Consider the following 19683-nt stretch of genomic DNA (forward strand, 5'->3'; position numbering starts at 1 on the left):
GTGTGTGTGTGTATGTGTAATATCAGTGTTGCAGTGGAGTATGAGAAGTTACATCATCACCACTTAACAGTGTTACAGGAGGCTCGCTAGACTATTGGTGCCCGAGGGAAGAATTGAAATTGAAATGTTAAATGACTTTAATACACGTGCACATTGGGAATATGTGACTAAGGGTTGCATTTATGGCTTGTTGTGTTGGTCTGCCCTCTGTTTCGGATATATAGGGAGTGCGAGACACGGGGAGAGATCAAGCATGGGTATGAATGTGTGTTTTTATGTTCACTTGCTTTGCCTTATACAGCGCTGAAAAAATCAGTATGTTTTTAGCTGCCAGCAAATAGAAACAGGTTGATACAAGGTTGCAGGATTGTGTGTGGCTCAAACAAGCTCTTGTGTTTGTCTGAACTGGTAGATGATGCCCTTTTCTTCTGAATCGTTTCAGAATCACAGCTTTCAAAAAGGTGCAGTGTCAGCTGATAGGAATAACTAAAGGCCTCTGTCATCATAGGTCTGTCCAATGCCTGCTATGTTATTTCTTTATCACACTGACCAAACAGAACAGGGTGAATTATTTGTTACCAAAGCTTCACATAAAAGTTGAGATGTGTACATATAATGAATCTCAATGAGTGTGGGAGATCACATCACTTTGGTGTATTTTAGATATATTTTCTTCAGTTTACAGTAGCAATTAAGTCAAACAAGTGCAGAACTAAACGAAGGCCGTACATCATAATAACAAAAAGACACAACCACATTTAGTTTCACGAGTTTCTTCACGCTGCACCAACAAGGTTTTGTCTTCATACACTTGTAATATAGATTTTCTGTTTCATGTACACTCATAAGTCAGCATTTTGACCATTAAGGGATCCTTTATGTTAATCAAGATCTTTGAATAATTCATGTCTTTGACATCCTGAATGCTAAACCAGGCAAAGGCATTTGGAAACAGATGTGCTCACCCTTAACCAGCTAATGATCATCCATGAAAATTGGAGAGCCAAGCAGATCTACCGCTGTCATGGTGGCCATAATGAGAAAACATCGCCTTTTCACACTATTTCTGCATCATTTGTCACCAAAAAAACATGCAAGTTAACACTTGAGAACTGCCGAGTTGTTGCTCGTTACCAGCTGTTTGAGGTTGATTGTGTTTTTGCATTTTCTCGAGTGTGCTGATGAGACTGTTTTGTGTACTGCATGTTGATGCTGGTGTCTAATTGTAACTAAAGCACATCACATAAAAAATCAGCCAAGATCATTTCTGTTTTCATACACAAGCTAACATGCTTGTAGCTTTTAATGTATGCTAAGGGCATGGGATTGTTGTGCCACTGACAGGTAGCGAGTGAAAACATTCATTAGGAAGAGACTATTGAAAATCCTTACAGCGGTCTGCACCTTGAATCTATATTTATCTAAATCCCGTTCACCCAGGATGGATCTTTTCATCGAACACATCAGAATGGAGGGAACTCTCTCTGGAGAGGAAGAGTATGGGACAGAAGCCACTTGGGTGATATCCCCATTGTTTGTTCCATTCGACTGCATGGTTCACTTACATATAAGCCTCTAATGCTCTCAAAATGAAAGTAAACACTATTCCCAACTGCCTCATTTTCTCATGGAGGAGGTAAACATTTAATTTAAGGTAACGCACCGCAGGGAAAGGCAGCACTTATTGGGTTAAGCAAGTTTGGTGAAGCTGTAGAATTTTGCAAACACTTTTCTGCTAATAATAGATTATATTTGTTCATGCATAGATGGGTTTTTGTAGCCCAGTGTTTGATTTGAATAAGCACTGACCTTATATGCAATGTATTTGAAAGATATCTGCATATTCTAATTAATCTGCATGTACATTGATATGGAATCATACATATTAATTCATTCATTTGCTGGGTTCACTTCCTCTGATTAAGTGAATATTAACAATGGTATCTTTCTTTGGTGTCCATATCACCACTCCAGAAATATTCAAGAGAAGAAAATGTGATCCTGCAGCAAACCAAAGACTGTGCGACTGTGTAGATTCATGCAGCTTCTTGTAAGAGAAAAATTGCCAGTCTCATGTGAGGTAGGCTGACCTTGTAGGTTCAGTAGCTTTATTGATTGCAGATGTCAGACAACCTAATATCAGGCAGCAAAATTGAATCCTGAGAACAACACACGGTACTCACTTGTGCGCATACATGCACGCACACAGACACACACAGACGAGCTGAATCAATGGAAAGCTGGTGAAATGAGAGATAAAATATTTATAGTTAATGAATATTCAGCTGAAAGTACTTTTGTATCATCCCTCCACAACAGTTTTACAGTTAAAATATTTATAGCTGCTTAGATAAATGGGACAGCCGCACAAACTAAACATTGTTGATGTCTAGATGAGTATAAACATGAGGTACATGAGGCTGGTCAGTCTCCATGGATACAAACAGTGTCAGTTGTCGAAAAGCATGATTTGAATCTGGATGTCTCCTTCATCTTGTTAAATAAAGTATCCCTGAATATGAGAGGAAGACAGACTTCCTGACACACGGCAAGTTGTTCCATTTAACAATCTCCTCTTGCCATCCGTAACCGCACTTAAAGCCTCCCCTCCCCCACGTCCTGACTGAAACGAAAGCATTAAAGCAGTTTTGATTCCGTTATCACTTTATGTGTTGCCATTGGCAGAATTTAGAACTAAATGAGCGACACTGAAAATGTCTGTTAAGATTGGCACGAGGATGGACGTGGGCAGTAATGTCTGCTGCCACCTGCTCCCTTCTCAATGTTTTCCGCTCAGCAGTGCAAGGCTACAGGCAGAACGTCTAATTCTGTCTGCACTGCGAGTTTAGGATTTAGGGACCTTTTACCAGGGCCGTAAAGGCATCGGGAGATGATGATGTCAGCGCAATTTAATCTTGTCAAACTCCAAACTCCTAGAGGTAGAGATACTGACTATCAACAAACTACTGTAAGACACTCTTGGGTTGATTCCTGGCACTGGCTGAGGAGCAGAGGCTATTAAATTTGCACACTATCAACTGCAAGGTGGGTGTTGTTACAGACCACAAACGCAGCTAAAGATCCCTTGAGTAAACCACTAAACCCCCAAATTACTGCAAGGGTGATGCACTGCTGCAGAGAGGGAGAGGACTTAGAGAGTTGCCTTATGTTGACTCGAAAACTCATCGTAAAAACTGCTACTCGCAGACCTCTACAGTAAAAGCTGCCATGTTGGTGTTCAACTTTGGAATGACTCACTCGTGTGAAGCTGCCTTTTTTGTTTTAGTAGTTTTCACTGCTGAAATCGGTGGTGACAAGAAAACTGCTTTAGGAAAGAGAACCACTGGTCACAAGTAGACCCTCACCAACGCCAACTAAAAAACACTTAACCGGACATTTGTTTAATAACACTACAAACTGCAGCCTCTGAATGGCCATTGAGTATCAACACCTCTGACAGCCTCCGGCACAAATGACCATTATGAGCTCCACCAAATATTTGTCTGCGCCCATTTTGTGTATAAATATCATTTGGAGCCGCAACTGTACAATATATTAGTTTATTATTGTGTGGCATTTTACTGTAATCAACCGTTACAGTGAATTACTTAAGTTACTTTGATTTAATTAATGAAACTGTGGTAGAGATAATTAGTAGTAGCCTTTCTGTTGCACAGCAGTGGTATTGTAAGTGCTGATAAATTATGATCCAGATTATGACCGCATTTCCAATAAGCCATATTACATCCTATGGCAAAGAAGAGGGCCATTGTTTGCTCCCCAGGCGTCTCTCTGCATGAGTCTGTTTAACAGAGCAAGAAGGATAAGAGTCGATAGTGGATACAGTCAGGCGTTCACCCACACCACCATCTGTTGTTGCAAGAAATCCATCCAGAAGTCCATCTTTTTAGCCGTTAAAGAGGAATTTCAGTATTTTTCAATATGGACCCTATTTTCTTGTGTTTTTGTGTCTAAGTGACTGATGGGGCCAACAACTTTTGAAATTAGCCAGAAGCTGTGAAACCGGCTGTAGTTTAATCTTTCAGGGCAATTGCGCACCCTCAGTGTACATCCACTAAAAGTGCCCGGTTTCGCCACTGATCAGCTCAGATTGTTATTCTTAGTGTCTGACAACATTAAGGAAAGGATCCCTACAAACACAGAGCTTTTTGTTAAAGAGTAAGATCTGTTTTGTTTAACCAGACATATCGCGGTCTTCAAAGTCACCAGACTCCATTGACAGAAACAGTATTTTAACCTCACAGACCATTGTGAGGCACATTTCATTCAACAGAAAGTCACCAAAACCGTTGGTTTGTCTTTCTGCTGTTCCAATCATCAAATCTGATTTGGTCGAAATAAACCCTAAATTAGAGAACACAGCAGTGAGAGAGAGTTTGGCCCTTAAAGGAAAAAGGAACCTCTTTACAATACATACAGTACAATACATAAGTACTGTACCCAGCGACTCACCATGTAAATCCACTGAACAGGCAGGCTGAGGCTTCCAATTTCACGTTTGTTTGTTTGTTTGTTCAGGTATCGTGTAATCAACGTCTCAAATCATCACTAATTAGTTAATGGTGAAATGCTATACACAGCAGCACAGCCCACATTAAACTCATGAAAATATAGCTTTAATTCAAGATAGCTCATGAACCAGAATCAGCTTTATTGGCCAGGTATGTGTAGACATACAAGGAATGTTTTTCATTTCTCTCAATGTACTAACACAGGACTACACATATAGGTAAGAACAAGGACAAAAAAAGCTGAAAAAATAAAGGTAAAGAAATAAAAACAGTCAGGACTGTAATGTGCACAGGTATGTGGCAAAAAGGTGTACACTGTATATATAAAAACAGTAACAACAAACAACATAAATACTATATAGGACAAGTACTCTGAAGTTGTAAAAAATACAAATAGTGCAAAGAAATGATTATTGAATGAATACATGTACACATGCAATACACGTTATATACAAATACTTCATAAGATTAATAAGAAAGCAGAGGTTGTACTGCAACCACAACTGATTGATGCATCAGGGTGTGTATTTTTGTGTACTCTATCTATCTGTCTATCTATCTATCTATCTGTCTGTCTATCTATCTATCTATCTATCTATCTATCTATCTATCTATCTATCTGTCTATCTATCTATCTATCTATCTGTCTATCTATCTGTCTATCTGCTTCTCCCTGTTGAATTTGCTGGACTCACCCCAGTTCAGACCTCACAAGCTGGTTTCTACTTACAGGTTTCTTCTCTGCCAAGCAAATTTTTTATTGACCTACTGGAGGATTTATCTCAAAGTGGATCTTTTCCCTTCATTAGCCCCTTGCAAGGCCTCCGTATCAGCAGCAGTAGAGAGTAAATTCTTGATCCTCAAAAGTAATGGACCTCCACAGCCATGGAACTGCGGCATGCAATAAAAGGTATGCTGGCCCATTAGTCTTCTATGCAAGGCTGTTGAAAACAGCCTGGCTAATGAAGTAAGGATACCAGAAATGTAAAAAAAAAACAAAAAGCCAACAACAACCAGTGGTACAGACTTAATATGAGAGAGAGAGTGAGAACATCATTAGAAGCCTCTGTGTGATAGATTGAAGTGAACTGCAGAAAACACCCAAATCGTTTTTGGATTGACAACCATGTAGGTGAGAGATGTTTTTATGTTCAGATGTATTACACCCAAGAGCAAAGGGATATGAAAAAAGTGAAGAGGATTTATGGTTTTGTGAAAAATGATTACAACAAAAGCGAAAGTGATGTAAGTTTACATATTTGAAGCAATAGCTGTTCAATTTTTCATGAAATAATAAAGTAGGCTATAGCGTGCTTCCTCCAGTGCTGACAAAGTGACAAATTGTCAAATTACTTTCTATTTACAAGTGACAAATTGCCTTCTGTTTCTACCTGTGTGAGTGAGTGTGTGTGTGTGTATGTGTGTGTGTGTGTGTGTGTGTGTCCTTTTCATATAAGAGCCTCCACTTCCCAGTCTTCAAATGCACACATTTCTCCCCACACAGCCTGAAGAATTTCTGTCAGGTGTGCAGTCAGGAGTTGAGCAATGTTCTGTGATCAAGAAACATCATAATTAACATCTTAAATCCCATTCAAAGTGTGTGCATTCGAGATTTCCTCCGCTACTTTGAGGGAAATTGCTGTGTTTTGCTGTCTGTTAACCGACCTGCAGAGTGAGCAAATTAAGCGGTGATGTTTTCCTTTGCAAAACTGGGTTAAACATTGGGGTCTCTGCATTGTGCGATAAGCACAGATCTTGCAAACATTTGCACTATTCTTTGTGCTCTCCCAAAATTAGACAAGCTAGTAATACAGGAGAATTTACATTAAGTCCCCTGAATGGTTGAGAAATAAGACCTAATGACTTTTGCAGCTTAACACACGCGTTCAAGGCACAATGCTCATTGCCATCATATGCGCACACACACAGTGAAGGAAGTAATACCTTCAGGGGTTTGCTATTAAGATGGTTAATCCATGAGCCTCGAGAGGAGCAGGATAAAATATTCCTGGAGGAAGCTTTTCACAACAAGCTCCTAGGATCAAGTGCATGAATAAATTACAGGCATAATTAAAGGAAATGTCAAATGGCTGCTGTATGGAGCATTATTAACGATGCCCTGGCCACGTTAAAGGAACCTAGGCCTGAAATGAGGATGATCAATGTAGGTTTAATGGTGATCCTAACAGACGGAGGTACTACGAGACCTACGGTAATATAGTTAGGCTTCACATAGCCCAGCACACATATTGACCTGGTGGTAATGTACATGAGGGCAACAAGACTGCGGTAGCAAAGAAGAGGGATTCAGTGTTTGTGTCTGAGAGAAAGAGACAGACAGAAAGAGACAGACAGGGAGTAATGAAGGGCAGTTGTGTGACTGAGAGAGTGTGAGTAAAAAAAGAGAGAGGGAGGAGGAGAGTTGGAAGAGAAAGCAGTTTCCTTCCAGTCTTGTCATGGGAGATACATCCTCTCACCATGAACCCAAGCTGTCAGCGGATGCTTATCAAAAACAGTGAAATGTCAGCCTTCTGCAACTCGGAACGAAAAGCAACCCAATTTCTTTCCGTCAGCAAAGGCAGTTTTGAATTACAGTCAAGTGAAGAGAAGTCAATTTTCTTTATAGAGCCCAAAATCACAAATTTGTCTCAGAGGACTTTATGATTTGTACAACATACAGCAGTCTCTATTTATCCTTAGACCCTTGATTTGGACAAGAGGGAGAAAACATCTCAAATGAGACCGAAAAATAAAAAACGCAGGAATTTAGGAAGAGCAACAAAGGAAGACTCTGGGTATACACAGACATGCAATAGCTGATGTGTACAGAGTAGACATAAGTGGCAGTTTCAGAATTACAACATGAAGAAACACAATGACAATATCAAGTGCATAATGTAAAAATATATAATAAATGTTAAGTAAATTTCAGGTAAAATGGAAAAGTGTTTCAAACAGGTTGATCAGCTATAGACCATGGCATAATCTAAAGTGAAACCTCACATTCCTGTTACTAAATAGTCTGGTAATGAGCATAAACAGGCTTTATTTCCCAGCAGACATATACTGGCAAGTCATAGTACAAAAAGCACAGGTGTAACTAATAACATTAGTGATGGCTCCGTTCTATTCAATACTAGGATGAAAGTGAAGCAGCTCAGTAGATTTCAGCTGTCATTCATTTTATTATTTGCATTTGTATTTTCCTATGTACTCCCTCCTGTGATGTGCCAAAATTTCAGTGAAGAGGGCCAACCATAAAGGGAGAAATGTCACCAATATCAATATCAGCAGCACGCTCCGTTTTTATTTGTGTGTTTTAACCGTAGGTATCTGCTCCATTACATTTCCATGACAACCAGGTGCATTTTTTTGTGCGGTGAGTGGTACTGTGGAAAACAGGTTCAGTTGTACCCACAACACTTCACTCTCCTCCAATCACAATCGCATGGTGTCACTCAGCCCCCATGCATGCCCCACTTGTACACAAAGAAGAAGCCACACTCACACGTTTTTGAGTAATTTTAACACCCCGCACCACAGCTCGGTGTTTTCAGCCACTTGCAGCTCATTATACCGGCTTTCTGCTACGTGGATACTTGAGTCCCAATGGCTCTCACTGACCCCACATATTATAACTGGCAGCCACTCCTACCTCATAAGCCCAAGCGGATTTCATGCAGCCTGCCTATTGAGAAATTAAGGCATGGAGAAGGAAACGAGTGACTTGTGAAGAAAGTTGAGCCAGAGCGACGCAGTCCTATTTTAGTTAGTTTTGGAAACTTTATGCCCCCTAGTGGTCAGAAGTAGCTTAATGCTGCTTTAAAATGGTCAAGAAAAACCAAGAGAAAAAGCTGCTATACAAAATCGCCAAACTAAATGAAATACATGCTATTAATGATCTTATCAGCTGCACTTGCTGCGTGCTTTTCCTGATATGACACATCAAAAACCCTTTTGTGAAAAGGGTTTACTTATATTATCAATATCACTGACAACCCAAACTCTTCCTTGCGATAAAAACACTATGTATTACATGTTTCTGTTTTTTATCAGCAGGAATAGTTTGGGACTTTGGGAGATAAGCTTATTGGCTTTCTTGCCCACAGTAGACGGACACCACTCTCATATTTTTCTGTTATTTTAATTATGTTTTTTGCAGCCCTGAAATCATAGTTTCAAATCTTAATTATATTTCAAATATTAATCACTAAATATGACACAACCAAAGTTAAATTTAAAGAAAAAACAGTCTTTGGTATCATTAAGTGTTTAACACTCAGCTTGTCTGCTCCTTCAAATAACGACATCAGATTTTGCCACCTTTGTCCAACTGAGCCACCTTCAAATCAGCGAGAAGAGCACAAATTAAACTGCACTGACAGAAATGACTCATGAAAAATGACCAAAATGGCTCTAAGTTCGGCAGAAAAGTGTGTGCTCATGCAAGACCCCATCGCTCAAAGTAAGAGGCCATCAGAGAAAATACGGTATGAGGCCTTTAAAATGTCTGTGAAGATTCTCAGTCATCCAGGTCGTGGAGGGTTCAACCAAGGGCAACTGGACTTGGCTGTGGGAACTTGACAGCGTTTCACCTCTCATCCAAGGGCCTTTTTTAGTTCTGAACTGAACTGAACTACTGGACTTGGAAATCCAGCCTTTGGAATGATACCTTCAATGTTCGTCAAAACAGAAACACTAGACTCTTTTTCTATAAAGCACTTTAGGTTCATCCCAGGTTAGCAGTGCTCTTTAAAGCTCTGTGATTTAACTTCTCTTCTTGGATGTGGTTGACTTCTTAGCTTTTTATGTGCACAGGCATTTACTTTTTACTGAAAGAAAAAAAAAGATATCTCCTACTGCTGTTGATCAAACGCTGTGGGTCACAGGACCTTTACCTCAGGAACCCTCTATACCTGAAGTATCTTGTTTGCAACTCCACATCTGTGAGTTTAGTGGTCAATTATTGCTTATTGCAGCTTTAAAATGATGAATTTATCAATACATTAATAATTCTGCAGGCTTGCACCAAATTTAACACAATTTTCCTCTGCTTCAGTATCGAGGTTTTAAGTTTCACTTCATGATCGGGACCAGAACTACAATAAAGTTGTGTTGATCGCTGGTGACAGACATACAGTTTTTCGGCCGTGTGCACCATCTTTGTAACTTTTCTTTCCTAAACCCGGGACAAAAGCCTTCAGAGGAAAACGATGACCCCGTTGCAGTGCAGTGTTGCAGTCAGACGCAGGGGGGTGCAGTTCTCCGCCAGGTGCGTCCTCTTCCCTCCGCACCTTCCCATCCCAGCGCTGCTGCTTCTGGCTGCTCCGTCGCCTCCTCGCCGCCGTGGAGCCCGCTCGTTCTTCGCAGGGGAGCTGACTTGATGCGCATAATAAATCATCTCCGCAAGATCCCTTTTCAAGCCCAATTTCAGACCTACGCGTGTTGGATTTGAGAGCGTAAACACAGGCGAGAGTCGAGCCTCTTAACTGGGGATGTTTCAAATGTGATTCGGCGCAGCCAACAACGTGGGTGTTGTGCGTGTGTGTGTGTGTGTGTGTGTGTGTGTGTGTGTGTGAGTGTTTTTTTTTTTTTTTTTGTGGGGAGTGGAGGAGAAGGGGGAGAGCAGCGATATGAAACGCGTGTGTTTATGCCTCCTGCGTTCCCCGTTCCCTCTGACTGACCACCGGCTCTGTTTTTGCACCTGTATGAACGACCTTGCGATTGTGACCGAAATTTTCCTAACAAGGTTTCCATGGAGGATCAATCTGTCGCTTCTTCCATGAGGGCTGAATTTGGTGCCTGCTGGTCTAAAGATATCTCAAGATAAGAGGTAAGACACACACACACACGCGCGCGCACTCACACAAATATATAGCCCACGAGCGCGCTTCGCAATTGTGAACGTGCACAAATACAGAACGCTAAATTATTTACACAGTGATATTTATATGCTAAAATATTCATTCACTCAGACAGGCTCACACATCGGCCTGTCTTGCCTGCTATCCCGAATTGGCCCATTAATTCCTAATGATATCTTCGATAATAATAATTTGTTTTAGGCTGGAGTAACGTGACGTGCCCTCCCAACTGCAGCCAATTCCTCCACACTGAGTTATGTGGTGTTGGAGAGGCATGCGTTCAGACACAGGCACTTTCTTTCTTTCTCTCTTTAAAATGAGGAGTTGTTTTGTGGCTCAGCCGTGCCTTTCTTTGTCAAACTGATGGAGAGATGCTCTTGCATTGCTCACACGGTGGTATTTTTGCCTCCTAACTGCTCCTGTGGTTCCCACCTGGTGTGATGCCACACTGCAGCCCGGCTTCACTTCACCTCACCCTGTAACATGTGTAGCTACAGGCCAATACCAGCACAATTTAGGGCTAAATCACCCTTGGATGGACTTGCATGAATGGTGTTTGCGTGCACTGGCTGATCAAAAAGAAGACACAAATGTATTCAAGTGTTTTCAAGAAACCTCCTCCAAAGCTATCAAATGTTAAAAAAAAAAAAAAAAAAACCCTCCACAAACCTTGAGAAGTGTCATGGCAATGACTTGCTTTATGCCTCCTGAGATACAGTAAGTGCTAAAGGTGCAGACACACACACACACACACACACACACACACACATACACACACCATTTCTAGTCTGCAACATTCACCTGGTAATTGCATACTTGTATGCCACAATGTCAGCTGGAATATCTGTGATGAATGCAGCTCAGGCCTTCAAAGTAAGTACACTCCCACTCTGCCAGCTGGGCTATTTGTTCAACCAGCGTGTTACTTGGATGCGGGCGGAGTGTGATGGAGGTGGTAGATATCGTGATTATACATTATTTTTTCATGTCAGTTAACCCAGTGGTGTGTTGTTACAGGAAGGCACCCTCCTTGATTGAGAGTGATTCACCCTGCAAAGCTTTCTCACCACCTTTTATCGGCATCATCGTTAGCACCATTATCCGTGAGTGCAAGCTGAGAGGGTGTGTGTGACTGAGTGTGTGTGCGTGCATGTGGGTGTGTGTGTATGTACGTGCATGTGCTTGTATCTGTGTGTGTTCCTGCGTGTGTGCGAACGGTCCGTACATGTGGATCACAGACTGATCTGCTGTGTGTAATATCACTGACAGAATTCCGTAACTTGGTATTTTGCATTTGTAAATGATTTATTAGATCTGCATGAAAAAAGCAACCAACTCATTGCATCAGCTGTTAGGCGATGCCACCCCTGACAAAACCCCATTACAAATTCAGACCATAACATGCAAAGTCGACAGTAGTGTAATACCGACTGTACCTTCCACACACCAATCCTCAGTCTTGAGGTGCCAGCAGTTTGCACACTGTGGGCCTATCACTGAGGTATGGCATGCAGGACTCCTCTTGAGAGGAAGCGTACCAATCCAATTTTGCAGACTTTGGGGGAAGAAAAAGGACCAAGCAAACATGAAAGGTAGGGAAGAAAATCCTGGCTGAGACCCCACGTGTCTGATTTGACATCCAGGCAGCTGACAAACAATTAGACCCTCCATAAGTAGCGTTCTGAACCAGGCTCGCCCTGGGATTAGGCCACAAATGAGCCGCACATCACGGCTTATGTCTTCTAAATGGAAAGTGTGTGTGTGTGTGTGTGTGCATGTGGAGGAAGGGTGTTATATGTGTTGTACGCAGTGAGAAAGTGAGTTTGGTGTGTAGGTGTGTGTGGGTTGTGTGACATTTAGCAGATTGGTGTTATTATCTGTGCTTGCCCTTACTATATCTTGAACACCTCTTGTAGAAATTTGTGTTTTGTGTGTGTTTCCGTGTGCGCAGACCTGCTTGTTCATGTGCATGTTTTTCACGCGGGTCCACACCGATGTCCGCAAATCTGCATACAATCTGAACACGTGTATGTATGTGTGACTGCTCTCTTAACTGCTGTGTTATTGCCGCTTCTCCGCTGTGTGTATGTTTGACATTTCATAATTGCATCATTACTCGCTCAGTCTCCTCCTGCAAGAAGTGGGTGCATTGCAATTTGCAACACATGCTATGAGCAGACAGACACTTGCCCTTGATTATGGACCTGGGTGGAATGGCTTCCTCATCAGGCTGTCTTGATTCACCCCAGCATGTGGGGAGACACATGCTGCTGTGGGGGAATCTAATTGATTGGATGGCACCCAATTCCCAGGTCCAAGTCTCCTCAGGCAGCCAGAGTGAATCCGTCCAAGTGAAGGATGAGCTTAGGCGTTGGTCGCTCCCCTAATAGATTGGCAGGAGCTTCCTCCCATATGCCTCTGGTGTCATCCGCAGACATCTCCGGGTGCAAGTCGGCCAAAGCGCAGGGCAGAAAGTGACACTGCCTGGATCTTCACTGATTAGAAATGTGAGAATGGACAGAAGGAACGTGACACATCCCGCATCAAATTCCACATCCAATTTTATCATTACCACACTTCCACTACTAAAACTGCACGCTTCCCCCGTCGTCTCCTGATTGATCATTAAAGGAGATAATGTATCGGGAAAGTGAGAATAAAAAAAAAAGCTTGCCTAGCCTGGTGTTTTACAACAAAAATCTTGTTCCAACAGGTCAGGCTCCCCTCTCTCGGAGAACACGAGTGCCATTTCAAAGCTTATTGGATGAAAGTCTCATTTGCCCTTGGCTGCCAAAGATGACGTTGCCATGGAAACAGCTTCTACTGTTATCAATCATCGACTGTCTGGCAGGTAAACCACCTTTTTATATGAGTAATGAGTCTTTATCGTTTGGACATTTACAGTTGCAGGATGATAGCTGAAGAGCCGAAAATCACGTCAGTGTCAGAGATGATAGGATGGGCGCAGGTTTAAAGGAACACTCCTCAGTATTGACTTCCATTCACAGCAGAGGTGCAATACTCTCAATCTTCCTCTTCACCGCTCTGTGACTGTAACCTGATGGAGACATTTGCTGTTGTTTCCTCGTCTTTTACACTTTTCCTCGGCACTTTGTGTAAAATTTCAGCAACAGGAAACACAGAGCAAAGACTGCCGCTACCGTTGCTTAAAGAAATGTGTTTATTAATAATGTTCATCGGAGCATTTATGTTCAGAACAGAGAGCAATTGCTTCTCTAAACTCACAATAAATTGGAAAGTTTTTTGATTTGTGACGGACAACAGTTTAACAATGAATGATTTAAAAATCACTATTTTTCCCTCTTGTATCTTTCAAAAATACAATCATTTTTAATTGCTGGAAAAGCAACATGTGTAATTTCAAAGTGACAAGAATGGCATCCTGCTGCAGTGGCACGCTCTCAAGTGCTCATTCTATTCAATTTATTCATTCGGGAGAAGCTGCACTTTGCAACACCTCAAGATAATATGAAACGTACTGAGTCATTTCCCATGTATAGTAATGTCCAGTCTCCCATCTTGACAGAACATCCCCGTTAGACCTGAGTATCCTATTTCCACCAGAAGAATGGGAAATTATGGAGGCCGTACTCTTTTAAAATGACACTTTTTTTCTGTCGCTATGCTCAGGCTGTCACTGTTTTTCTGACAGATTGTCTGGACAGTGGATCATACCATGGTCCAAGATGGAGAATGGAGCCAGGTGACTTGTTCATTCCTGTAGACTCCATAGAAGAAGAAGCTACTCTGACCTGTGATGCCAAGGGAATCCCACCTCCTCAGTACAGGTAAGAGAACATTCAAATTAAGGCATGTATAAGCATTTAGATGAAGATGAGGCTCATTATTTGAGGTTTTCAAAGACCATCTGTCACTTTATGTTTACTTTGACTGTTACAATAAGTGAACATCTGATTTACAAATCAATAGTACCAAAATCTGTGTGACAACTGAATATAAAACAAGCCCTTCTCAGACAAACATGCAGATTTTTTGGTGAGATCTTAAAGGGCTTTTGAATGCTGCTTTTGGATGAGCAGAATCAAACCATGTTGCATTGATTTGTGTTTCCATTCCAAGTGTGTTGGGTTGTTCCAAGTCCTTTCAGGTCAAAGTGCACCCATAGACTCAACATGAACATAGTCCCAGTAATGTAACCCATATGTTTATGAGCAGCCATTGTGAAGCTCAGTGGCTGTGGCTCCGGCCATCACCATCCTGGCAGTGCCTGACTGCACCATTCAAAAAAATGGGCAAAAAGTGGAGCATGGGTGGAGCTGAGATGGGCTGAATGAAGCCTGGTTGCAGAAACCTAACTACAAGATGTCATTCAAAGCGTCATGCCCGTAATTATGCATAACTAACAGCAAAGTTAACATCACAAAATTCACCCCCTGTACAGTTGTCACAATTGGGGAAATTAGCCATGGAGTCCAAAACTGTTATTTGTACCAGGCTGTAAACATGTTGGACATTTCTGTATGACTGAGTATTGACTCGGTTTTGGAGCCTGCCTCAAGTGGCCATTCGAGCTGCAGTTTTTGGCACTTTCATGCTGGCTTCATTTTTCAGCCCCAGAAGTTGTGCATGCCGACTGCGTCCACGTAGGTTGTGGTGACGTCAGAAGGGCTTTGTCATAATCCATGGACGATTCAGCAACATGTTTATCAAGCAGTAAGCGGTAGGTGCCAAGCAGAGTCAAAGCAACAGCCTTAAAATCCAGCTGGCTACCAGCAACTCTCGCACAGTGCAATAGTAAGCAGCACTTACGAGGGCGCTGCTTGTAGGCTCAAGACAAGCGTGTCCTCAGTGAGAGACACACCTTCACCTGTTGTAATGGAAATGCAAATCCCTGCTGTGCCGAGTCAAACCAAGCCAAGCCAGCACGTGTGTATGGGAGAAGGACTATTAGAGGGACTTGGGCAGATAGTCAGCAGCTCACGTGCATTTTCTTTCTTTTATTTTTGTGTTCGCTTTCATCGCTGAAAGCATTTTGTGAGCCGCCAATGTCATAAGAGGACCTTGTATATTGTTAGCACTGTTATCAGTGCAGGAAACATAACATTTGGGTGTAAAATCTGCTTAAAACTACCATCTTAAAAAAAGAAAGGATGTTATTTTTAGTGCAAATCTTTAAGAACCAAACATACATAGAGATACAGAAATAAAATCCATATTGCTGACAGTCTTGTCCATTCACGTAAAGCCCATTTCAGTCATTTACAGCATGTATACATTTTGATGTAAAGATTTTTCACATGAAATTGGAAGGTACTTGCTCCCCTTTTAGTTTTCTCCAAATTAGACTAGAACGCATTAAGACACTCTGAGCAGTGGCGTCATTATGGCTTTACTAATTCCTATTGACTAACATGCTGCCAATCTGGCTCTTGTCTCGCCAGATATTATCTCAGGGACACACGTGTAGCATCTTAATGCATTTTAAATCTTCTCTTCTAAAAAACGCCATGAGACCAATGCAGGTTGCTAGAAAGTAGCTGGCACCAACAGGCATTGATTACAAGTGTCTTTGGCGTTCAAAAGTGGAATTACTGCAGCACAGACGAGCTGAATGATAATAGCTCATTATTTCAGCCTTTTCACATTCCTTGCCCAAGACCAGATATTTCCATGTACTGATTAAAGGTGAGATGAGCATGTTTAGCGTGGTGTCTTCTCAAGCTGGATGTGCTAGGCTCTATATGCCCTCAGCACCTCTCTGGCTCCTCTCTTGAAGTGTAAATGGGCTCGCACCGCTCCCTCCCCCTTCTTTTCCTTTCCTCCAGTCACTCACAAAGAGATGAGACCTTCATAGTATGCACACTGTAAGCGGCATAAAAACTTGTGGCACAAAGCCACATCTTATATAGAAAAGCATCATCTCACAGCAGGTTATAAAAGGGATAATGTTTTAAAAATCTAAACAGAGGGTGAGTTGCCTAACCTTTACCTGACCTGAGGTTTGGAGCCTGTGGCTCTGGACTGAAGGATCTTCTGGAATACTCAAGTTTCTCCATGGTCAGATGGTCAGACAACATGTGTTCACAAAATGAGTCTCAAGCAGAGTAATTCGGTTTTGGAGTTGCTCTTCAATCACCTGCCTGATGTTCAGGGTAGCACTGAACAGCAGAGGCACTTCAGAGCAGGTCAAAAAGAGGAGAACATGGTGACTCAGACCTGGACACAAACACCTCAAAACACACAGGCAGGTATCACGAACCTTTCCAACCATTCAGGGAGTCGTCGTGCAGACGGTCTCTCAAACTGTGTTGTCTTAAGAAGTAGTATGGTTAATATCGACGCATGTAGAAACACAGCTGTCAGTTCCAAGTGTGTAAAACAGGGCTGTCCATAATGAAGTCGTAAGGCTCAGTTTGGCCCAGCAGACATTTCTAGCAAAACAAAATGTTGTTGTTTATGCTGTTATGTTTTGTACAAGGTAGAAATGATCTTTAAATATGTAGGCTCCCTAATTATTCATTGTTTTTCATAATCTGATCATGGCGGGCAGAGAGACACAATGCATGGAGTCTGTCAGTGCATTTTACATCTCAACAATAAGATGCAATACAATACAGGTGTTTGCTTTTTGGCCCGTGGCCCGCCATAGCGTTTCAGTTTTGGCTCACCAGGGGAAAAAGTTTGGGCACCTCTGATCTAGAACGTGGCAGCAAGCAACATTCAATGGTTTGAATATATTCTTTTAGAAATGATTTAGTAAGCTAGACTTTGAAGCATTTGGAAAGTTGCCCACCACGGCCTGCGCGTCGTTCATTTCCTCACAAGGAGAGCAGAATAGAAAAATGTGGCTGAAGGAAACAAATTATTTTCTGTGCTTCGCGGGAACGTTCTTGAAAAGTGCTCTGCCCTTGAACCCATCAATGCTCCAGTTTTGAATAGCATTTAAAAATAGATGAAGTGTTGTGCTGGTGGAGAAAGAAAGTCTTTTCTTTGCCAAATAATGAGACTTGTTTGAATCAATGAATTAACCTTGTGTCTTTAAGAGTTCTTTTCGGTGCTTCATTTATGTGATAGCGCAATCTGAACTTGCTACACAAAGTATTATTTTTTTAAATTCCCACGCCTGCTAAGTGTGGAAAGATGTAATGGATGGTGAAAAGGAATGTAAAAGGCATCCTTTGTTACATCAGCCCGCTGTTACCTCTTGCCAAGTGCTAATGTTTTGTCCTAATGAGAAGTCAAAGGTGGAATAATGTCACATTATGTAAATATAATGTGGCAGAGAAGAGGTGATTATGGCTAAGACTGATGATAATATCTAGGATGGCTTCTGAAACCTTTATCTTCAGCTTCCCTTAAATAGCAGAGGACAGCTTTGTGTGTGATACTCCAAGATTAAACTTTAATGATCCCTGTGGGGAAAACGGGATAGCTGCAGCAGCAAAAAGTGATACAGGAAAATAAAGAAAAATAGGAGCTAACAGAAACATACAGTACAAATAACATTTGCATGAAACATAAACAATAACACGATAACGTGTAAGTTAAACAAATGGCTTGGACACATAACAGCCTTATGTATTATTAGACTACAGGCACAAAATCCACAATCATGAAACAGGACAGTGAAGACAACAAAAAGGCAACTAAGACTACAGACACCATTCAAATGCTTGTCATTACATGTACTTTTGGCAGATGTGCACAGATTTATCAATTATAAATACTATGATATGAATACAAATAAATACTTTTGTTTGAAACTTGAAGTTGAAGCACTTCAAGACAAGAATTAATTGGCAAAAATCCCAACTGTAAAGTTCACGCTCCAAGAGAATTCCTCTGCACCAGCACAAACACACAGTATATTATTCTGACTTGGAGTGAGTTAGTACAGTGAGTTGTGTTCTCAGCTCACCTCCTGTCAGACCACCTTGGATGGTAGAAAGAAATGGACAGTGTGTTTTGCCAGGGACTGATGGTGTCTCTGCCCCCACAGATGGTCATTGAATGGGACTCTCATAAATCTGGGCCTGGATCGCCGGCGGCGTCTGTCCGGGGGCAACCTCATTATAAGCAGTCTGGACCGCTACCAGGATGTAGGGATGTACCAGTGTATGGCGTACAACACTGTAGGAGCCATCCTCAGCAGGAGAGCGAGTCTGCAGTTTGCCTGTAAGTTGGCGTGAAGCTACGTCGAATGCACGCTCACAAAGACCAGCGACTTCACTTTTGATCACTTCGCTCCATCCGGCATCGTTGGTGTTTTATTGGATGTGCTTTGGGGCAAAGTAGTCCACTAAACTGCTTATGCAGTGTGTGGAGAAAATCTTCAGACAACAACATTTGCTTTGACTGGAGCCTATTATGCTGCTACCGTTACAAAAAGACAAAATAATGCCACGCTGCACTGTTTATAAACCTTGATTTCTTTCACATCACATATATTTGCTGAGCAAAGACCTCAAACCAATAAAGAAACGAGTACCTGCTGCTTGTGTGCTCTTCATTAAGGCTTCTATTCAGGATCTCAACAAAATATCTTTTCACACCCTCTCTTGCCGTGTGGGTATTTTGGGGTTTTTTTGACAAGCTGTTAAGATATGCACGGCTGAGAAAATTAAATAATGACGTTTAGTAATAACTCAACAACAATGAGTCTTTGCAGAAATAATGTCCTGGTTACACTTGATAATCTACACACCTCACTGATAAGAGTTTTACAAAAAGAGTCCCAACAGAAAACTGACTGCAGCAAAGTCTACAGAGGAGGGGGTAAGTGGGAAAATATGTATATCTTTATTTTTAAATACTTACCCTATCCCATCATGCAATGCTCACATGGTTACAAAGCTTTCATAGATTGAGTTGTAACCTGCTCTTTCTCTGATATCTAATTTAGGGCCTGCGCTGTATTTTGCTCTTTTACAAAACCCCTCGCTCTTTCCTGTCTGTCTCTGTCTCAGACATCGCAGAGCTGCAGTTCTCGTGACAATTTCCTCATGGGCTTGTGTCGGTGTCTTGCTGAGCGCTTTTACTCAGCTCTGTTCCTCTCTGATATGTGAGATCCTGCAGTCATCTTTTGTTGTTTTTTTTTTTTTTCCCTCAGACTTAGATCATTTCAAAGTCCACACCAGAAGTGCAGTGTCAGTTCGAGAGGGACAAGGAGTGGTGTTGCTTTGTGGGACGCCCACTTCCTCAGGAGGTAAACTTAAAGTTAAAGATAAAAGTATACTCTTGCCACTATTGATTAGCCTTTTGAGAATTTTGTTTAACACTCCATTTAATGTTAATCCATTTAATGT

At 41.7% G+C, this 19683-nt stretch overlaps 1 protein-coding gene across 4 annotated transcripts in view; it reads left to right on the top strand.

Moving 5' to 3' along the window:
* Positions 1–9812: 9812 nt before the first annotated feature.
* cntn3a.2 (contactin 3a, tandem duplicate 2) overlaps positions 9813–19683 on the top strand; it is a 30436-nt gene continuing 20565 nt past the window's right edge. For 2 of the 4 annotated variants that reach the window (XM_076740574.1, XM_076740577.1), the window contains exons 1-5: positions 9813–10365; positions 13110–13247; positions 14070–14205; positions 18378–18553; positions 19488–19583. In XM_076740574.1, the coding sequence (XP_076596689.1) occupies positions 13193–13247; positions 14070–14205; positions 18378–18553; positions 19488–19583 (463 nt within the window). In that variant the 5' untranslated portion in view covers positions 9813–10365; positions 13110–13192. Of the gene's footprint in view, positions 10366–11413; positions 11500–13109; positions 13248–14069; positions 14206–18377; positions 18554–19487; positions 19584–19683 lie in introns of all 4 variants that reach the window. The other 2 variants (XM_076740576.1, XM_076740575.1) reach the window with 2 other exon arrangements.

Source organism: Chaetodon auriga, chromosome 10 (assembly GCF_051107435.1).
Source record: "Chaetodon auriga isolate fChaAug3 chromosome 10, fChaAug3.hap1, whole genome shotgun sequence".
Lineage (NCBI taxonomy): Eukaryota > Metazoa > Chordata > Actinopteri > Chaetodontiformes > Chaetodontidae > Chaetodon > Chaetodon auriga.